At 42.1% G+C, this 20,095-nt stretch overlaps 1 protein-coding gene across 2 annotated transcripts in view; it reads right to left on the bottom strand.

Moving 5' to 3' along the window:
* Window positions 1-273: 273 nt before the first annotated feature.
* Window positions 274-20,095, bottom strand: part of Mttp (microsomal triglyceride transfer protein) — a 49,243-nt gene continuing 29,421 nt past the window's right edge. For both annotated transcript variants that reach the window (XM_003468040.4, XM_063260534.1), the window contains exons 12-19: window positions 16,264-16,476; window positions 14,266-14,477; window positions 11,973-12,070; window positions 11,761-11,882; window positions 10,146-10,373; window positions 4,632-4,756; window positions 2,582-2,752; window positions 274-1,267 (exon numbers count right to left, since the gene is read on the bottom strand). In XM_003468040.4, coding sequence (XP_003468088.2) covers window positions 1,096-1,267; window positions 2,582-2,752; window positions 4,632-4,756; window positions 10,146-10,373; window positions 11,761-11,882; window positions 11,973-12,070; window positions 14,266-14,477; window positions 16,264-16,476 — 1,341 coding nt within the window. In that variant the 3' untranslated portion in view covers window positions 274-1,095. The remainder of the gene's footprint in view (window positions 1,268-2,581; window positions 2,753-4,631; window positions 4,757-10,145; window positions 10,374-11,760; window positions 11,883-11,972; window positions 12,071-14,265; window positions 14,478-16,263; window positions 16,477-20,095) is intronic.

The raw sequence follows: 20,095 nt of genomic DNA, 5'->3' as shown, positions 1-20,095 counted from the left end.
GCCCTCCTCAGGGACACAGCAGCGAGAGCCAGCCCGGTCTCTGGGGAGGCGAGGGGGCCTCCAGTCTGATGTGCCGGGGATGAAAGATGGATGGAATTCACTGAGATATCCACATATTTATTTTATCACCTGTCATTTCAGTGTGCAGCGATTCGTGGGTGGCTAAACTGCACTGTGTCTGCTGGGCAAAGGAGGACCTGTCATTTGTTTTCAGGTTTATTACATTAAACACATCCATTTTGTTAATAAATATCTTAAAATATCCAACACGGCTTTTTAAATTCATACAAATAAAGAAACTCTTTATTTGATTACATATGGTAAAGTCCGAATTCACCAGTGTGTAAAAGCACTGAAGATCAGTGATCCGGCTATGCCACACTGAGGAAGTTGGGGGCTGCTGGGTGTCCCTTACAAAACCAGTGACCACTCGGAGTCTGAAAGATTTGGCATAAGGATGAACAAACAGTGTTCTCACCCTGTGTGCCAAGGCCAGTGCTTCTGGTGCAGCATGGCCGGTTCAGGGTGCCTCCTCCTGAATGCTTAATGCAACCAATAACAGAAGTATGAACATTAATTCCTGAGGCTGGCTAATGAAATCCCTTTAAAAGCCTTATACCCGCCCTCTCCCTGCACCCACTGACCCCAAGAAAAAGAAAAAAAGAAAAACATGGCCCTTTGCCCCCTGCTTAGGCAATGTTTTATAGAAATCGAGCCATACCTAAGGTTCTGTCAAGGGCTTTCTGTATACACTAAAAGTTATTCAAACAAAATCAGTCTCCCCAGTGGGTGGCTTTGTTTTTCAGCAAGTGCTGGTTTCTTCTAAGAGCAGCATATGTTCACTGTGCTTGTGAGAAGAACCGGGACACTAAGGCTATTGTGTGACGTGATGGAAGTGTCATGAGGTGACTGAAGGGACACTGGCTGTGCCGAGTGGGCCCAGATCTAACCAACTGAAGCTTTTTTTAGCTTTCTACAAAACTCTTAAATATGGGTAAACATGTAAACACCATGCTCTCAGGGAGCAAGCACTCAGGCACAGCACATCGTCTCCCTTCTGGGGAAAGCTTCCAGGGAAATGTCACCTGTCAACTTTCAAAACCATCCACTGGAGGAGCTCTCGGGCTGTGGGGCGAACACCGTGTTGCACATGTCGGAGTTCTCCTGGTGCAGAGGCAGCTCACAGCCTGCCAGGAGGCTTTCTCTTCGCTTCCGAGACACGTAGCCTCTGCCTGTGGACAGCCTCTCGTACTTTGTCTCAAATTGCCTGCATGACAACAACATCACACATGTTAAGTCACCCCACACTACCCCCGTGTTCAGGATGCTCCTGAGGAGAGTGGTCTTTCTCTTCCCCACACTCCTACACTAATAGACACACATCACATGCCTGGGAGTGGGGCTGACTTAGCTATCTGGGGATGAAGGCTGAGTTTCTTTCATCTCTGTTCAGCTCTGCAAGGCCAGCTATGTCTCCCAACCCTCATTCCAGAAGCCTGGCTCTGGCCTCTGTTGAGAATGCAGCCAGGAAAACCATCCCAGGCTATGGGTCAAACCATTGAGCCATAGTGTCCAGGTGTTTTGACTACTGCAAAGCTGATTTTTCTTTTCTTTTTTAAACAAAAAGATGTATTTATGGAAGTTGCTTTTAGATACATTAATATATATTAGTGACAACTATAATCCACACATATTCTGTGAAAAATATAACAGATACATACTTAAGTTATTGATGCCTTTTTTATATGCATCATAAAGTGTCACCAAATTTAAACAGTACTCAGATCTAGTGCGGTAATCACAGGAAATAACATTAAGAAGTGGCTTCCTGCACCTTAGGATTAGGTAGTGTCAAGGAGATCTCAGAAGCCACTATTGAAAAGGCAGTGCCCACCTACCCTGAAATCATCTTGTCTCCACAGGATAGCATTGCTACCTATCATGGTTACAAGAGCCAAAGACAGGGTAATAGCAGAGATGTTGGGAAGCTATATGGATAAGATAATAGATTTGGTTTTTATTCTCCTAATATGTTCAGCATCCCAAACTCAAGCTTGAGCCCAAATTTAAACCAAAGGTCAAGTCGTTGTTGCCCACAATACATAAGGATTATACATTCCCTGGGCCCTCGGGCTGTGCTAAGTGGGTGGCCCGGTGTTTTGTTTTGAACTTTTTGCACAGCAGGCAACTGTGTGAAGACACCAGATAGCAAATGGCCAATTCCTGTAGTCAGTCGAATCACTTTGTTTCCTTGAAAGTAAAAGTAATGGAGCTGGAGATTTAGCTCAGTGGCATAAGCGCCTGCCTTGCAAGCGGGCAGTCGTGAGTTCCATCCCTGGTACCGATAAAAAGGAAAAAGACAAAAAAAGTAAAAGTAATCCCTGGACTAACTATGAACTAGTCACTGGATTTGCTTGGTATCCTAGAAGCTGATTTTTCTTAGTTTTATCGATTATTATTTTACTCCTTTAAAGAAAACTTGTCTTTTACTTGATGTTTTTTTTTTTTCAGTTCTCACACTGAATACGACTTCCTGCTGAGCTGGGTGTTGTCCTGGGTCATCCCCTGAACTGCATCTCACCTGAGTGGAGCATCAGCCTTGTCCATCTGTATGCAGACCAAGAAGGGGTACTGGGAGAACTGCACCGTGGAGATGAACTCCAGGCCCGCCTCTGACTCTGCCCTGGCTTCCAGGCCAGCCTTCACGAAGGAGGAGTCCACCGTGACATCCCCAGTTATCACCAAAGCCACCCTAAGATGAGAGAGAAGATTTGAGGTGTCACATTTCACTGGGTTGGCCTGATACAATTTCACAGAGCCTCAGTCTATGACACTGAGAGCTGGAAAGAAATGCTCAGAAATGCAGAGGTGACACGTGTGCTCAGGCCCATTGGAATCAGGGTGTTGGCAGGCAGGGATGGGTCAGGCGAGGCAGCCCTGCCCTGCCTCCAAGTGTAACCATGGGAACAAAGTGTCTATCAGGCATGACGCTATCTGTCATGGCACACAAAGGACTGACAGAAAACACACCTGGAACCTCCTCTGAAGCCTGAGTTATCTTGAAAGGAAGTGTAAACTCCCCAAGATGACAACTGCCCTTACTGACAAGTTTCACATTAACTATCTCTCTGGCTTTGAGGTGGCTATTTCAGTTCCATTTTACTACATTCCGGAGGTGGAAAAGTGCTTATTATGATACTGGAAGAGTCGTGCCCACAGGGGGGCAAGCACAGCAGGTGCCCCAGGCGGGATGGAAGGGGGTTCGCCCTGTCATCCCGAGACCTGCACAGATGGGACAGCCAGGGAGTGGGGCTCTAATGACAAGGAAGAGGAAGAAGGCTCACCTTTAGGGCCGCTCTAAGAATTCTTTAAACCACAGAAAAGACTTTAACTGAATTGTGGGAAACAACTCCCATGATTAAATCAGAGTTGTATGTTCATACTTTTTAAAAGAGGTACTGATTTTTGCTGTGCAAATTAAAAACCCCTTTACTATTTTTGAAAGTATTAAAGTAGGCCAGAGGCTATTTTAATCCCTGAATCCCTTATAGTACATTCTAAGGTCTTCTAATCAACAAAAAGTTAAGAAATATTTTTTAAACAAAATGAATGAATTAATGACGTGGAAGCTAGATTAGTTGCAAGATGGCTACTGGTGAATTGCTAGGGATATTGTGTCCTTTTAAAAGGCCAGAGGGTTTGTCTGTGGGTTTTTTGTTGTTGTTAGTTAGTTTGTTTATTTGTTTTGGTCACTGTTGTTTTCTTCTCCAGATTACATTGAAAACTCAATGTTTAATTTGGAGAAATTTCCATCCAGAAAATACATTGAAAAGAGAATCCAGAGGGTAGAGTCAGTGGAAAGTTTCACATTATGACTGGCTCCGAGGCCCAGTGCCGTTTCTCATTTCTTGGGTCCTTTTGGTCTTACTAGTTGTAATCTTTCACGTTACGTACGCTACCTTTTGAGTGTCCTTTTGGTTCACACAGAGTTGAATATGAATAAGAAGTTAAATTTTATCACTGTTACCCCATAGCTGCCCATTCTATTTTTAAATATCCAAAAGGTTAAAGAAATACATTTTATTTCATCTTCTTCAATTTTATAATAAAATCTCTAGCTCACAGATGTTGTTATATATTCAGAGTAAAACATTTTCATTGGATTAGATTAGAAAAACTAAAGAGGCTCAGAAAAAGGGATGCTGAGGGAAAAACATAAGAACTCCAAGTATTTAGTTTTAATTCCGCAGATGAGATTCTCTTTTTATTTTAATACACTGAGGAGAACAAAAAAGGACAGGTTTTAAACCCCAACAAGAATAGCAGGCTAAAAAATAGGCTTCAAAATAAAATTTCCTGACCAGTGTGAGACACCAAGAGAAGACAAAGTGTTCACTCTTTGGCACAGCTCTCTGCGCATCTCCAAAAGCAGGCAGGTTCTCAGTGGACTTGTATCAAGTAACTGACCCACTCCTCAGAAGCCATGTTGGAATGGCTTCCCACGGGCACTTCCAACTCTCTGACTTCATGATTGCAAATAAAAAACATAGACTTTGAAAAGCCCAAAGCTTAAACAGCTCCCAGAACATATCTCTGTAGTACTGTGTATAGAGTACTGAACACATACTTACCGATTTTTCACTCGAGTTTTAGACTCACGATACCACAGACTAAACTCCATTGAGCCCGAAATGTCAATAGCTAGACCACCCTGGACTTCTATGTTGGCCTTTAGTCCTGATTGCAACTGAAGCTCCTAAAAGAAAAAAAAAGTAACAATAGTAAGTACAATGCAGTTGTTAGGGACACATCAATGACTTGGGTGGATGTAGGAGCCTTTCTCTAGGCTTGGAAAACTGTCCTCATTTTAACCACCAGAAGTAGACTCTGCTAATTTGCTAAGTTAATTAACACACCAGAGAAGGGGCAATTATGAAGGGTATTTTCACGTTCAGTCATTATAAGGCAAAGGGTCCTGGATGTCTGGTCCTCTGAGGAGTAGCATCAGCATCACCAGGAACCTCCTTGTCCCAAGTGTGGGTTCAGAGGTCCTCCCATGCCTTCCAATGATTGGCCCAACAATCTGCACTATCACACATTCTCATGAGATCCAGATTCCTCTAAAATTGAGAACCACGGCACCAGAGAAAATGAGGGAACCTCCACCAGAGATTCCTAAGACCGCTGCATCCTTCTGACAAAAGGCAACACCTGACCTCTGATTCAGTGTACAGATTTTAGGAACTGCCCAGACCAGAGCAGGAGAAGGAGGCAAGCATTTACCTAACCCCTGCATCCTGCCATCTGCCATCTGACATGATTGTGGCTTAATGATCCAACCCAATATGAACTCAACTGCACTTTTCAGAAGCACAGGAATCATTAACAGACACGGCCTATCCTGAGCAATTTTACAGTTGTCCAAAACACACTGCAGTGCATTGTTTTGCCTCCATTTAGCCTTGAAATTTTGCATTTTCTAGATATATTGGGCAGAATGATGCTGACAAAAACATTTTCAGGTGCAATGAAATCAGATTGCCTAGGGACAGTGTTAAGAGTGATAACAATTCTGGAGAAAAGCTCAGCATCTTTACTTTTGATATTTTCCCAAAGAATGTAAGTTCCTAGCAACTGGCAGCACAACTAACATTTTTATGCAACTGTCCTACTCGGATGGAATGAGCCCTGCACTTGCCATGTGGAAACGGCATGATCTCACTTTCCAGAAGGACAGCGTTGGTCTCCCTGAATTCCAGAGAACACTGCATGCAGTCTCAGACTTTCAGCTTGGACTAGGGGCACGTGTTCCAAGAAGATGTGGCAGTGGTGTGACTCTATTTTGATTCTGAAAGACACTTGGGTGAGGTGGAATCACAAACATGGGGGTACTCATGCAATGCTAAGGATCCATTAGGAGACACCACTAAGGATACTGAGGGTCACATGCAGTCTAGAAGAGAAATTTGCTTGCCATAGGACACAGGGGCTGTCTTATGGATCACAGTTAATGTGAAGGAACACAGCTCACCTTGAGAAGACCTCAGCAGGCATGCTCAAATGCTAACACACAGCAATGAGTTACAGGACTGAGATAACCAGAGGCTGCGTGTGCACTGCAGGGGGGACTATGTGTCCGGCCTCGCCTCTCTTTCAGAATCACCTGAAGGGACCTGAGGTGTAGACCTTAACTTTCTCAATGATAAAACATTAAGTAGATGTCAAAATACTGTAAGTGCTGTGACAAAATGCACTTTATAACACCATAAAACACATCTTTGTAAGAAGATAGCATTTTTATTGCAAGGTGATTTTGAGGAGCACTTTGAATTTCTTGGAAGATTTCTTTTCTTTCATGCCAAGTAATCATGGAAAAAATTTTATATGAAGCTACAAAGGAATTATCTTGTGCCAATTTATGAAGGTAGACCACTGACCCATGTAGAAGAACAAGCTACTCTTTCCCTTATAAAAAGAACTAAATCACATAATGCAGTGGTTCTAATTTTTGAGAGACATAAATTTTGAAGCACTTACTATATGTCTAAAGCTCTGCATTGGGTAATTCATTTAATCCTCATACTAACTTTCCCTAGTAGACATTATATTTGAAGACTGAAAGGAAAAATAAAGGTTAGAGAATACACATATAGCTGGAACGAAGAATCAGATAGTTTCTGAGTGTCTTTCTATAAAATGTGATCAAAGTTTATGATGAAAGTTTAATAATATTTCTTACAGCAAAGACACATTCTCTTAATCCCCCCTAAAATACTGCTTCTTCCTTTGAACATACTTATTCCATCACTTTTTTCATTTTCTGATGCAATTCCAGAAATTCTCTTTTGTGAGAGCCTTTGTGAAGTGTGATTAAAAAAAAAAAATACAGGAAGTGCTGCTGAGTGCCATCCCAGAGAAAGACAGCTCATAAAAACACAACGATGTGTCCTCGTCCACCTCACTCCCTGGATCAGTACTGCGCAAAATACCCATGGAAGGGAAACATTCTGAATCCACTCAGGACATCAAAGTAGTTTTGACAGAACAAGATAGTTATGAGGCACACTCATGAAAACAGACTTCTAGAACTGCTTCAGAAAGTGGCAGGAGTGATGGGATAAATGCATTGGAAGTGAATGTCTTTTGCTGTAATAAATGCTATAATAGATTTTTAAAAAATTGTTTTTTACTATAGTTTTTTTATCACATCTCATACATGGCTACTACAAAATCCTAACTCTTCCATCTCCCCATGTGCAGGAAAATCTGTGCTGAAAAATATTACAAAAAAGTAAGACCATAGGTTAATGTACTTGCTTGATTCAGAGTACATTTTAATTTAAATGTTCACCTGAGAACTAGAGAAATAAGATACTAGGACTTAGCATCCATAGCTCACGTAACACTTTTGATCTTTCACTTCTGATCCCCCAGCTGTTTCTTACAGTCACTGATGTCCTACAAATTATCCCAGTGCATCCGTTTAGGAAGATGGGGTCTTCAGTAGCTGAAGAGGGTCCCTTTATTCACTGACTGCATCATACATCCTTCTCTGAAGAGGAACCCCGTGACAGTCAGGAAAGGAGAGGGAGAGACAAAAGGAATAATTCCATCTTCCCCAGGGCTGTAACAGGCCACCCACAGCCAGCATTTCCTTCCACAGCAGCAGGAGACCTCCAGTGCTTGTGTCTGAAGCTGGGTTCCTAGGGGAGCTTGTTGGTGCAGTAGCCATCAGACTCGCTGAACACTTTACACCTACACACACAGACACTGGTTACTTCTAACAGCCAGGCAACAATGTTTCTCCTAAACTATGCCTTGCTGGAGGTTCCTCACTTACTGAATGTTGCCTCACTTACTGAATGTTTAGATGTAAGAGCATCTAAATCACGAGTTGGGAAGCTGTGGCCTCTGAACTGTTTTTGTAAGTAAAGTTTCCAAAACCTTGTAGGCTGCTCCCCATAAAGTAGTGGAGCTGAGTGTTGCACAGAAACCATGGGGCCTGAGAGCTTACGATATCTGCTTTCTGCCCTTTATAGAACCAGTCTGCCAGCCTAGGTTTGGTTATGAGTTAGGTTTGCATCCAGTTTTGCACCAAGCACTGTTCATGGTAGCTGAACACATGCAGCTAGTGCTATCCTATACCTTAAAACGAGGCCTATTCATCAGTGTGTTCAGGCTGCATTTAGAGGTCTTCTCCATTAAGAGAAGGATAGGACTGTGCAATGCAAGCTTCTGATATAATTTAAGAACTGTTTTCCATGCATGGTTTGAGCATTAAAGGATTGAGAGCCACTGTTCCTTTGCATCCTTGTCTTGATTTGCACGAACAGGAATGCATTTCCATTTGCAGTGTGTCTACACCCATGGCAAAACTACCTGCTTCCCTTGCAGCTAGAGGCAGCCATGTGACGGATGCAGCTTTGCCAATAATATCCCTGACAAGGCTTCCAAAAAGAGTTCTTCAAAAGAATTCAACTTTCTTCTCATCTTCCTCCCTGCATGAGGAGACAGTGCTGGAAATGGAATGGCTATCTGTGTCAGAATATGACAAATCAGAGGTCTAAAGCCATAGTAAGATTCACTGAATTGAAGAAAAAGAGCTTGGATTCTGGTATTTTAGGGTTTCCATATTGGCCCTGGGCTACCTACTTTTATATATTTATTACATGATACAAATCAAACTATTTGGTTAAGCCACTCTTGTTTCTCATTTCTGTTATATACATCTTGAACTGATATTAAAATAATAAAGAATTAATAATATTTAGCTACAGCTATTCATGCTTTGGCATAGTTTTAATAAAATTGGGTGCCTAGGATCTTTCCAGCTCTTAAAAACTATGATTTCAGAACCAGAACCTAACATATGAGAATCTTCAAATTATCTGGCAAAGCAAAATAAAATTAAGAAAATCTGTGGACAATCTGTTTCAAATACTTCACTCCACTAGCAGGAAGTCTGAGTTCAAAGCTATTAAGCAACCGTCCAAAAGCCCACAGCAAGAACATAATGGAGGCAAGACTCAAATCCAGGCTATTGACTGTGAATTTACTAAATGACAAAAACAAATATCTGAAGTAATCTCTACAGTCTATAAATTTTAAATTCAATCTCCTTCTATACATCTTCAAGACGGTAAGATGAATTAGAACGCACAGTGATTCTCACAGAGTTTTTATGTACATCTCAGCCTTCCTTCCTTGCTTCCTTCTTTCCTGAGGATCTGGAGATCAAACTCAGAGCCTCAGGCAAACTGCACAAAGGCTCTACCACTAAACTACACCTTCAGCTCACAAATTTTGACATTTTTAGTGTTAGTTTGCTTACTAAAATAGAAAACAAATCAATATTTTTTCTGAACAATATTTCAAGAACAATATCAAAAACAGTATTTCAAGCATCACACATTCACATCCAAAGACTCTGCAGATTAATCCCCTTCTGTTTCTTAGAAATCCAGGTGCACAGACTACTATCATCTCCTGTACGTTGGTCACCTGAAACTTAGTGCACAAAGGACAGCACTGCCAGATCTTTGCACAGTATATTAAGGCCTGGGAGGACCAAGGAAAATTGAAAATTATTCTGAAGTAGGAGGTCCAAGTGAGAACAAGTACTCCTGCTTTCTAAGAATAAATTAAGATTCGATGAGGTTGAGAATTTGGGGCAGAGTCTCCATGAAACTACTGGAAACTCATGGCTGGTGTCACCGCTCGCTTGTCCTCCACTAATCTGGTAGAATCAAAATAAAGCACTCTGTGGGTTGGTGTCATTGTTGTCAGGTGTCACCAGGAACTTAAGGAAGTCGTGTGGTTTGGTCCTACAAGTCCGGAAACCTGAGCCCCGCGTCCAGGGAAGCCAAGTAAGGCAGCAGTGTCACCTCTTTGCTTGTTACTCTCCCAACTTCCATTCTGTTCATTAGCATCTGCATTTACTCACCTCCAAGTAAGGATAGCTTCTAATCAGCTAATAAGTGCAGGAGGAAATGCTGTTTATCCACAGCAAAGGAAAATAGGCAACAATAACCAAAAGTATCAGCTGCTAGAAAGGTGAACTCCAGGGTGGGCTAATTTTATCTTGTATCATGCAGGCAGGAGCACTGTTTAAGAACCAATAAAAACATGCAGACAGAATGTAATACCTGAGAATGGTCTATTAGCAGAATAAGTCCTTTCACCACACTGATAGGGTCACTAGATGCGGACAGCATTTTAGACATCAAATCACTATAGCCATTGAAGAACGTGACAGGCCTGAGCTGAACATCAAAGAGGATGGCAGACAGACCAGCGTAAGAGTCCAGGTTCTCCTCGCCCTCATCCGGAGTGGCTGCGATCAAGGTCTCCAACCCTTGGGCTTCAATGACCACCTGGGGAAAATAGATAAGAATTAGGGGATTATTCTGACACACTAATTTTCCTGTCTGCTCTGAGTGATGCTTCTGGCACTTTTCAAGGGATCAAAATTTATAACCTCTGCAGCAGCTAAACCAAAACCAAAAACAAAATCAAACTAAAACCTTTATGCCTGAATATAAAGCAGGTTGATTTTCTCCAGGTTATCTTTAAAACCATCCTGTAGGTACAGATGATTTCACCCATTTTGTATGTGAGAAAATGAAAAATGCTCCAAGCTTGCTCAGCCAGTACATGGCAGAGGAGGAATCAAACCCCTGTGTGTGTCTGCATAGACTAGGAGCTTTCTGTCCCATGATGCCATCCTGGAGTGAGTCTCCTCAGGGTGCTCACATAGAATGGATCTGCCATTTCTGGGCACTCAGAAGGGAGGTGAAGAGGTTTGCACTGTTCTAAGGCTGCTGCTATCAGAGGGTCCAGGACTTTCTGCACCTGTCCAGATCAAACTCTTAACAAAAAGAAAAAAAGGATAACAAGCACCATGGTGGACGCCACAATAAGCTCACACCCTGACTTCTGCCACCAATAGGAATGTCACATATTTCCTGTCCAGTGTATCCAGCCTTAACCACAGGGTGCGTGGCATTTCAGAGCTTGTATCAGAAAACATATGGCAAGTGCTAGGGACAGAAGCACCTTCAATGTGCAATGTGTGGTGACTTTGCACTGATGGAGTTTGAGTTTCTGTAGGACAGGATGACTCTTAAAGTTCAGACACTTCAATTATGCAGAAGGTTAAAATGTGATATTCATGCAAATTAAAAAGAACATGTATTTCATAAGCAAATTTTATACATCGACAACTAATTTTTGATAGTACTAATGAAACAGAAGTCAGCTAACTGTCAGATTCTACCCTTTATTTTTTCTCCTAGCAACACTGAAGCTACGTAGATTGGCTTTTTAGAACCATACTCTGTTATGCAGTTTCTCTTATGGGAAGCAAGTCTTGTTGCAGAGACACCACAAAAGGCAAATATATCACAGAATCAAATACTTGGGGGCCCTAAGGAATACCTCTGTGAATAAAAATAAAATGTCACAAAATGTTTGAGTGAGAAATACTGGCATTTCAATGTTGTGGATATGTGTACCTTTGAAAAGACAAATGTATACAGAGGAAGCTAGGCCAATCAGATTATTTAGGTTTCCAAATCTGAAGCCATGTCTGAGACCATAAACCACACAGTCTCTTGCAGTTGAAGGAATCTTGGCAACATATGACAGAAACCACCATTAATTTACATCTACAGAGCTATCATCCATATACATGTGCCTATATTTCATCTTAGGCTGATTTTTTATAACCTTTATTAAGCAGAATCCATAGAAAATGTTTACCTGGCTACCATGCAGATCAGCTTTCCCAATGTACTGAAAGATGTTCAGGTTACTCCTCCTTAGAATGCCAGAACCAGAGTAAAGGATGTCAAGGCTGTAAGTGGACGCTGCGTGGGGGCTACCTAAAGACAAAACAGCCATGTCACTCAGCCACAGTTCCACTGTGCCCACTAGGAAAGGTCAGGGAGAGAACTCCTTTTTAGGTTACGTACGGTCTATGTAGCCAGTAAAGACAGAAGACGATCCACTCTTGGAGAATCGGTCATAGTTGTGAGCAACCATTTCCTTTAGAACTCGGCGAACCATTTTGCTGCAACACATAAAAAGAAAACACTGCACATGTGTTGTATGGCTATTTCCCTTGTCAACTTTGGGGCCAAATTTTCCTCATGCCTCTGTGAGCTGGGAGGAGGTGCCAGCTGCACATCAGCACTGTGTCGAGGGCTTTCTTTTCCATTCCTTGGATATCTGCAGGCAGCTTGATTTCAAGATGCCAAGTCAAGGAAGCCAGCTGTGACATGCTTCAGCTGACAGGGACCACACCTCAGGAGCCGGAAGCACATGGGTTTCAAGGCACTGGACTTCTGCTAGACTCATCACATTTAAGGAAAGCTGCACCAAACCAGGAGGCTGCACAGCATTTCTTCTAACATTTTTTTACACCTTCAAATGTCATCATTGGCTAATGATATGTAACTGTCAAATTCCAGGATTTTTCTATATCTGTGTAGTTTCAGCTATACAAACAGCTCAACAAAACCCTAAAAGGAGCCATTGTCTCCTCTAAGTAAGTCTTAACCTTTACTCTATACCACTGTCTTGTCTTTGTATTTAATGTTGTGAGCTTTCCATTTCTTATTATATAATCCTATCAGTAATAATAAAATGACAGTAACATAGCAAAACAAAGACATAATCAACTAAAGTAAACTGAATCTAGGTCTAAGAAGGAAATTTTTTCCTGTTCGTTTGTTTTGGTACCAGAAATTGAGCTCATGACTTCGTACTTGTCAGGCTAGTGCTGTGCCACTGAGCTACATCCCTGGCCCTAAGACAGAAACTTTTCAAGAAGGAGCAGTAATTTTGTAAGCATCTCACCCAACATCCTCTCTGCTATCATCAGGTGCTTGGGCTGAAGCCTAGAAAACTGAAGATGAGGGATATTGGCAGCTGTCCTCCAATATCCACAGGATGTTTATGTGGATGGGTAATCAAGATTGCTTTGCTAGGTTCCAGAGTGGAGCCCAGGCTAACCAGACAGCTCCACAGCACAAAGACACGTGGCCTGGACACCGAATGACTGCACGGGATTCCCAGAGGAGGTGCACTTCAATGAAGTCTGACACCACCTGCCAGAGGCCAGACCCCCACAAAGGAAAGGACACCAATCAAGGCAGCCTTCCAAGTTCCTTGCAGCTCAGAGGGTTTAGTTCTGAGAATCTGCCTGCGATGGCTTCCTCCTATTTCCTAGGCTGTTCTCTGCTCCCTTGCCCTCTCTTTTGTCCCAGAATCTCCACACTCATGCGACAAAGGCAGCACAAATACCCAGGGCCTGCAAGGGTCAGCAAAGCAACGAGAGAGAAGACGGAAAACCAAATTTGGTCACCTAGAAACATGTGGCTGTGGCCTGGGCTGACCTCCTGCCTCCTCCCCAGGTACCTCTTCTTCCCTGTTTCCTCTCTGTCTGGCTCTTCCGTTGGTTCTGCCTCCCTCAGGTTCAAGCTTTCACTGTCTTTTTTCCCACCCTCCCCTATATCTGTTTTCTTCTTCTATGGGGAAGGCACAAATTTGAACCTTGGTGCTCTGCGTGCACCACAGAGGAAATGTGAATTTCTTCTCTGACCCTCTGACTCTGCGGCATCCCTGGATGTGGGGCCACAGACTTGGCAGCAGGAAGGGAGCCATCCAGAGTGATATGCCCTGTGACCTGCCGTCCGAGGGTGCCTGCCTGAGAGCTCACACTCACAGGGCAGATGCCCTGAAGCTGTGGTAAATGAGTTTCAAAGAGTCCTAACATTTGAAAAGTTAAAATGAAAGACATCTGATGTGGACTTAATCATTCTGTGATGTTATTTATAAACGCAGTCCCACTGAAAAATTCGATTCAATTTCAAAACAGTATTAACATTTAGTAATAGTCGTACCTTGGTCCATGAATTTAATTCTTTCTACAATTCTTAGAAAGAGGGCTATGATTATGTTCATCACCTGATGCAGAGTTCACCAAGGGAAACAAAATTTTGCCAAACACTGCTATTCACAAACCAAATCATTCACAAACAGAAGTGTTCGTGAACCGAGGCATTACTTTATATATTACCAGATTGAATAGGCTTCCTAGAGGAAAGGTCATACCCACAGTTTCAAACCACAAGTTGCCAAAGTGACATTCCTAAAATTTCCCTCTTGTGGGAAATTTGTTGCTCTGGTTTTACACAGCACACACCAGCACTAGGACCAACCATTATTACATAGCAAGCAGAGGGGCTATGTGGTGTATCTCACCTTGCAGGCATTTCGAAATGCAGAATGTCTTGAATCATGGCTAGCATGTATTTATTCATTTCTCTGGGAAGCTCTCCAATAGAAAGCAGGATGTTTTTTACCTCCATGTAGGATGGATTGTTCTTTAAAATGACAGCAGCTGCCGTGGTGCGCACAGTCTTTTCGTGAACTTTACGGTTCTGATGATATATCCTGTTCAAGGTCTTCTTCACCTGTTTATAACATGTTCAAACTTAGTGCACATCCAGATTTTAAGAACTGATATTTCAGCAGGAATAGTGCACATCTTTAATGACGCATAGGTGTTACTATGTTCTCCAGGATTTGCTGCCATTGGGTGGAATCACGTGACTGTCCATAAACATAGTCGTGTGGGGCACTTCTAGGCAGAGACAGGTGAAAGCTGGTGTGCCCTCCCCATGTTCCCCCATGACTACAATGAACTTGTGACCTCACCCCTCACTTCCATTAAGCACAGCATGAAAAATAAACTGATGACCTGCTGCAATCTGAGGTCCACTTGTCACTGTGGCAGATGCTGGTCTAACCTACATCTATGGAGTTTCAAGGGCACTATTGCCATGTGGCAATCTGGGGAGACAAGGAAGGCTCGATGACCAAAGAAACGATTACAAGAAAGTATCTCAGAATTCTTCTACTCCTTTTTTAGATGAATACACCTTATTTTTAGAAGAGCTTTTGCTTCACAGAAAAACTGAGTGGGTAGCACAATCTCCTCTGTGTCACCATCCCACACCATGGTGGATGGGATCTGTATGTGGAGAATGTGCTTCTCAGAGGCTCCTGTGCAGAAAGCTTGGTCCTAGTGTGAGAGAGGAGGCCTTGTGGAAGGGAACAAAGTGCTGGCCAACAGCATCACCCTCAGGAAGGCTGGATTCCACAGCTGGAATAGTGCTTCTAAAAGTGGGTCATGGAGGGGAGCATGGCACCCCTGAATTTTTATTCCATAATCACCACCTGCCACATTTACCTGTGTTTCCTGCCACTTGGTATCATTTTCATAACAGGGCATCAGCACTGTGCTCTCCTTAACCTCTAGAACCCTGAGCTAAATAGATATCCTTATAAAGTACTCAGCCCCAGTTGTTGTGTTATAACAACAGAAAACAGACTTCGATAATCATCTGTGGTACATCTGCCACATTGGATGGACTTGGTTAACATACCACTATCAATCACAGGGCCTATTACAGCTTCTTTTCTAAACAAAACATTACACAAAAGAAAATACACCCTAATAATTACAATATGTGGCCACAAGTAACTTAGTGGTGGCTAGCACTGCCTAACAATACATAATGTGTGAGATTCTATAGTAGGCATTTTAAATTATTTCTTTCAGTTGTATTTTGCTTGACTTTTTCTGTCTCCTTCAAATCTCAGCCTTGTTTTTAGGCAGGTAGCAGTTAAGTATCTCACCCAAGAACAAACAATGAGAAAAAGGCAGCCAGAATTTACTCCTAGGTCTGTGTTTTCCAAAGGCTGTACCTCTATCCATCAAGCTTTATAGCCAACACAAAGCTGTTAGAGGGCGAGTGCTTAAGTGCAAACTAAAAAAAGAAAAAAAATTCTCAGTGTTAAACACTCTTCACAGAAACTTTATCTTGAGGTTTATAAAGTTCTCTGCTCTGTGAAAATTTTAATTTAGCTGGCATCCTAAAATGTAGTTATATGAACAAACAAGATCATACTTAATCAGGATTTTTACCAAGTGTTGAAAAATTCAGTAGCATCTTGAAACTTGCACTAGGAAATACGTTTCTGAAAAGCATTTGTTACTCACAGTTACATAGTATGCTTCACCATTTATACTTCAGGACATAGGATATTATTCAAAGTGTGAGACACTTTAGCCTTAAACATAATCTAAGAGCTAGCTCTAAGCAGGAGAGAGGGGTCACCAGAGGGACAGTAAAGACTTGGGGGGAGGAGTTCGCTTTCGACTGTTCACACTGCCTGCATCCCTGGGGAGGCTACCTCCTGGGTGATAAAGGGCACATCATATCGCTGGAGGGCCGTGGTGGCCAGGTGGCTGATGGACCCTTCTCCGGCCTCTGCGTGCTTCAGCAGGAGCGGGATGCCTTCTGGGAGCAGGGCATTCTTCAGTGCCAGCAGAAACATCTTAGTGTCCTCTTTTTTCATTGGCTTTTCAAGTCCTCCCAGGATTAACTTCTTAGCTTCAATTACTGCCTGAAACATCATACATTGAGGCATAGGTGACTATACACAAAATTAAACTTAGGTAAGAAGACAACAAAAGCTTCAGAAAACTTTTGCATTGGTTGCCTGGCTGAAGCAAACAAGTTTGAGAAAGATGTTGCGTTCTTTAAAAAACTACATAGAGTAACACCTTAAGGAGCACTGAATACTGTTCATAACAGGCATGTTTCATTTTGAACACGTTCTGAATGCATAAATCCATTTTAAAATTCCTTTGTGATTATTTTAAAAACTGCCACTTATTAAATTTCTGAACATATCCATACATCTTTTAAGTTAACAATTTGAGCAAAAGTCCTCTGAGCCTGACACATAAAGTTTAGTTGTTTTAAAAGTGTTTCTATTTGACTGAAAATTTAATTAACACTGCCACACAGTTGAAAAATACTTTTTAATGCCTTCTATGTGGCAAATAAGTTTTTCCAATATGTTCTGGAATTAGGAATGGTGATTTTCCTGACCCAGACAAAGAAAATAAAAGAACAAGTAGAAGACAAGTTAACAGTTTAATAGAAAAGCAAATTAGAAATAGGCGCATTCCAGGATGGTACAGGTGGCTTAACCCGGCCACGCCCAGCCACCTCCAAGCAGCAGGCAAGGTCTGGAATCCAGTCCCCAGCGCGACCTTGCACAAGGGTTGAATTTCAGTGTACTGGGAAAACTTGGAACTCTGCTCTGAGGTGGTAAGACATCGCCCTGTGTCTGAAATCACCAAAGGACACACGGACTCCCCGCAGGCCCAACTGGCCCACACCCATTGAGCTCCAAGTGGCGGGCAGTTGCCAGCAGTCTAACTCGGGAGCCAAAAGTGGGCCAGATGATTCCTAGTGCACTGAGGAAGCTTTGAAGCATTGCTCAAAACCCAGAAATAGGCCTGACTCCAGCCGGAACTCAGGAATGCCATGCCGCCCTGGGACCTTGGTCTGGCCGCCACAGGCTTCCTGCACAACTCTCACTGGCCCTGGGGAACGAGTGCTGCCCTCAGACTTGGCTCGCGCAGCCGCCCACTTCCTGAGTGACTTCAGTCAGCACTGAGGAACACCATGCTGCCCTGGCACCTTGGCTTGTGCCCAGCGAATGCCTGGACCCAGGACATCTGCTGGCCCCTCAGGGACACTCCCTAACTCCTGGACCTAATACTGCTATTCACCTTCAGCTCCCACCATTTCTCCCAGAACCTTGGACTACAGCAGATTAACTGTGCTAGCTTGAAGGGAGATTCAGTGACTGCCTCACTCAAACAGAAGATCTCAGCAGGCTCCAGTCAGTGTGGTGAGTATGCCCCTAAAATAGAGGTGCGCAGTGGGTAAATAGGGCCAGGAGTAAAGCTCCCTCCAACTAACTGTAAGATCTTGGTGAGTCCAGCAAGAGTGTGGGTGACCCCTTCCTGCACAGAAAACATCAGGCAGGGTGAGGAGTGTGCCATTAAGGACTCCCCCAACTTGGAGAAAATCAAAAGGGCTTATGAGACACACAGGCACACAACAGGGACACAGTAGGGCCTCAGCTGACACAAACACGATAGACAGGGTGATTTGGTGACCTGGAATAACCTGAAAATAAAGTAATAGCAGGAACTAAAAGCTGACCTACATCAATACTATTAGGCTTGTCAGCCCAGGAAGAATATAGGACTCACCCAACAGGCCCTTCAGGGGAAAGTCAGGTGACTGGCCCATCTCTTATTGAGGGACCCAGCAATTGACCAAATATCAATCTTACATTAGAACCCCAAGATGCCCACTACCAACAGTTGACACTAGTGAGAGACCAAATATTAACTCACAAGGGGAAAATGACAAAACAAAAAAGCAAATCTCAAACATCTAGTCCACTAGTAGCAAGTACAGGAGACAATGAAATAGAGGACTTCAAAAGTAACACACGAAACATCTCTGAAAAGATAGTGAGTGAAAAAAAAAAAAAAACTTCATGAGGCTATAGAAGAAATCAAATTAGAAAGTACTCTCCCATGAAAGGATAAAAATAACAACCTTAGTAAAGGAATTGTCGAGCACAGCTAAAGAAGAAATAGAGAAAAAAGTACAGGAGCATAGGAAACTGATTGAAACCTTGAATGAACATATAGAAAACAAGCAGAATCCATGAAACATACTCAAAGAAACATCCAAGACACAAAAAATTCTATTCAGACCTGGCAGAACCATTTAAATGAAGCTGAGGATAGGATTTCAGACCTTGAGGACAGAATTTCAATTAGTGATTATGAAAGGACAGAATTTTTAAAAATAACAAAGCAGCATGAAATGACAATCCAACAGCTTCAAGATGATGCCAAAAGAAACAATGTAAGACTAATAGGCATCAGTAAAGATGCAAGAGTCAATGCAAATGACATAACTGAAATACAGAAGTAATAGAAGAAAATTTCCCAAACATGGGGAAAAATCTGATATGCACATAAGTGATTCATAAGAATGTCAGTCACAACCAACATAAATCTACATCCAGACATATAATAATTAAGATCCCAGACATACAGCATAAAAACAGAATACTAAAAGCTGTTAGAAAAAAGACACAACTCATGTATCAAAGAAAGCCTATTAGAATCATGGCAGACTTTTCAGCATAAACCCTCAAGCCAAGATGGGCTTGGAGTGAGATATTTGAAGTCCTGAAACTAAACAACTTCCAACCCAGAGTAATGTACCCGGAAAACTTTCTTTCAAATTTAATGGAGAAACAAAATACTTCCATGACAAAGAATAAGCGAAGAAATTTATGCCACCAAAACAACCCTAGAAAGAGTATTGAAAGATATACTAAATAGAGATAAAAATGACCACAATCTCCAGAACAACAACAGAAAGAAACCACCAGGTAGCACAGCAATTAAACAATGGGGAAAAGCAGAAAACAAACAACTGGAATATAACATGGCACAGTTGAGTCAGTATGTATCAGCTATATCCATGAACGTAAATGGCCTCAATTCACCTATCAAAAGGAATAGGTTGACAGAATGGATCAAGAAACAAGATTCCACAATATGTTGCATACAAGAAACACATCTGACCCAAAAGGAAACTCACAGATTAAAAGTCTAAGGATAGAAAACAGTATTTCATGCAACAGGAACCCAGAAAAAAGCAGAAATAACTATTCTATTTGCAGACAATGTGAACTTCAAAACTAAAATGGTTAAAAGAGATAAAGAAGGCCACTACACACTCATTACTGGAAAAATTCAAGAGAAAGAACTAACAATTATAAATATATATGCACCAAATACAGGAGCACCCAACTATATAAGACAGATACTAATGGACATGAAAAATCAAACACACAAGAATACAATTATAACAGGGGACCTCAATAGACCATTGTCACAAAGAGATCAACTAGACAAAGTCTCAGCAAAGAAATAACAGAATTGAATCATACCTGTAAGTAAATGGACTTAGTAGATGTTTATATACTAGAGTAGATGTTTATATACTTGAGTTTATATACTAGAGTATCCCGCCAAACCACATCAGCATATACATTCTTCTCAGCTGCGCATGGAACATTCTCCAAAATAAACCATATATTGCCCAAAAAACATTCTTAAGTAACTGCAAAG

This window comes from Cavia porcellus, unplaced genomic scaffold, assembly GCF_034190915.1.
Source record: "Cavia porcellus strain 051 isolate PalLab524CR breed Dunkin Hartley unplaced genomic scaffold, mCavPor4.1 scaffold_14, whole genome shotgun sequence".
NCBI classification, from domain to species: Eukaryota; Metazoa; Chordata; class Mammalia; order Rodentia; family Caviidae; genus Cavia; species Cavia porcellus.
Note: the sequence above shows the minus strand (reverse complement) of the source record. Positions and strands in the feature narration are given on the sequence as shown.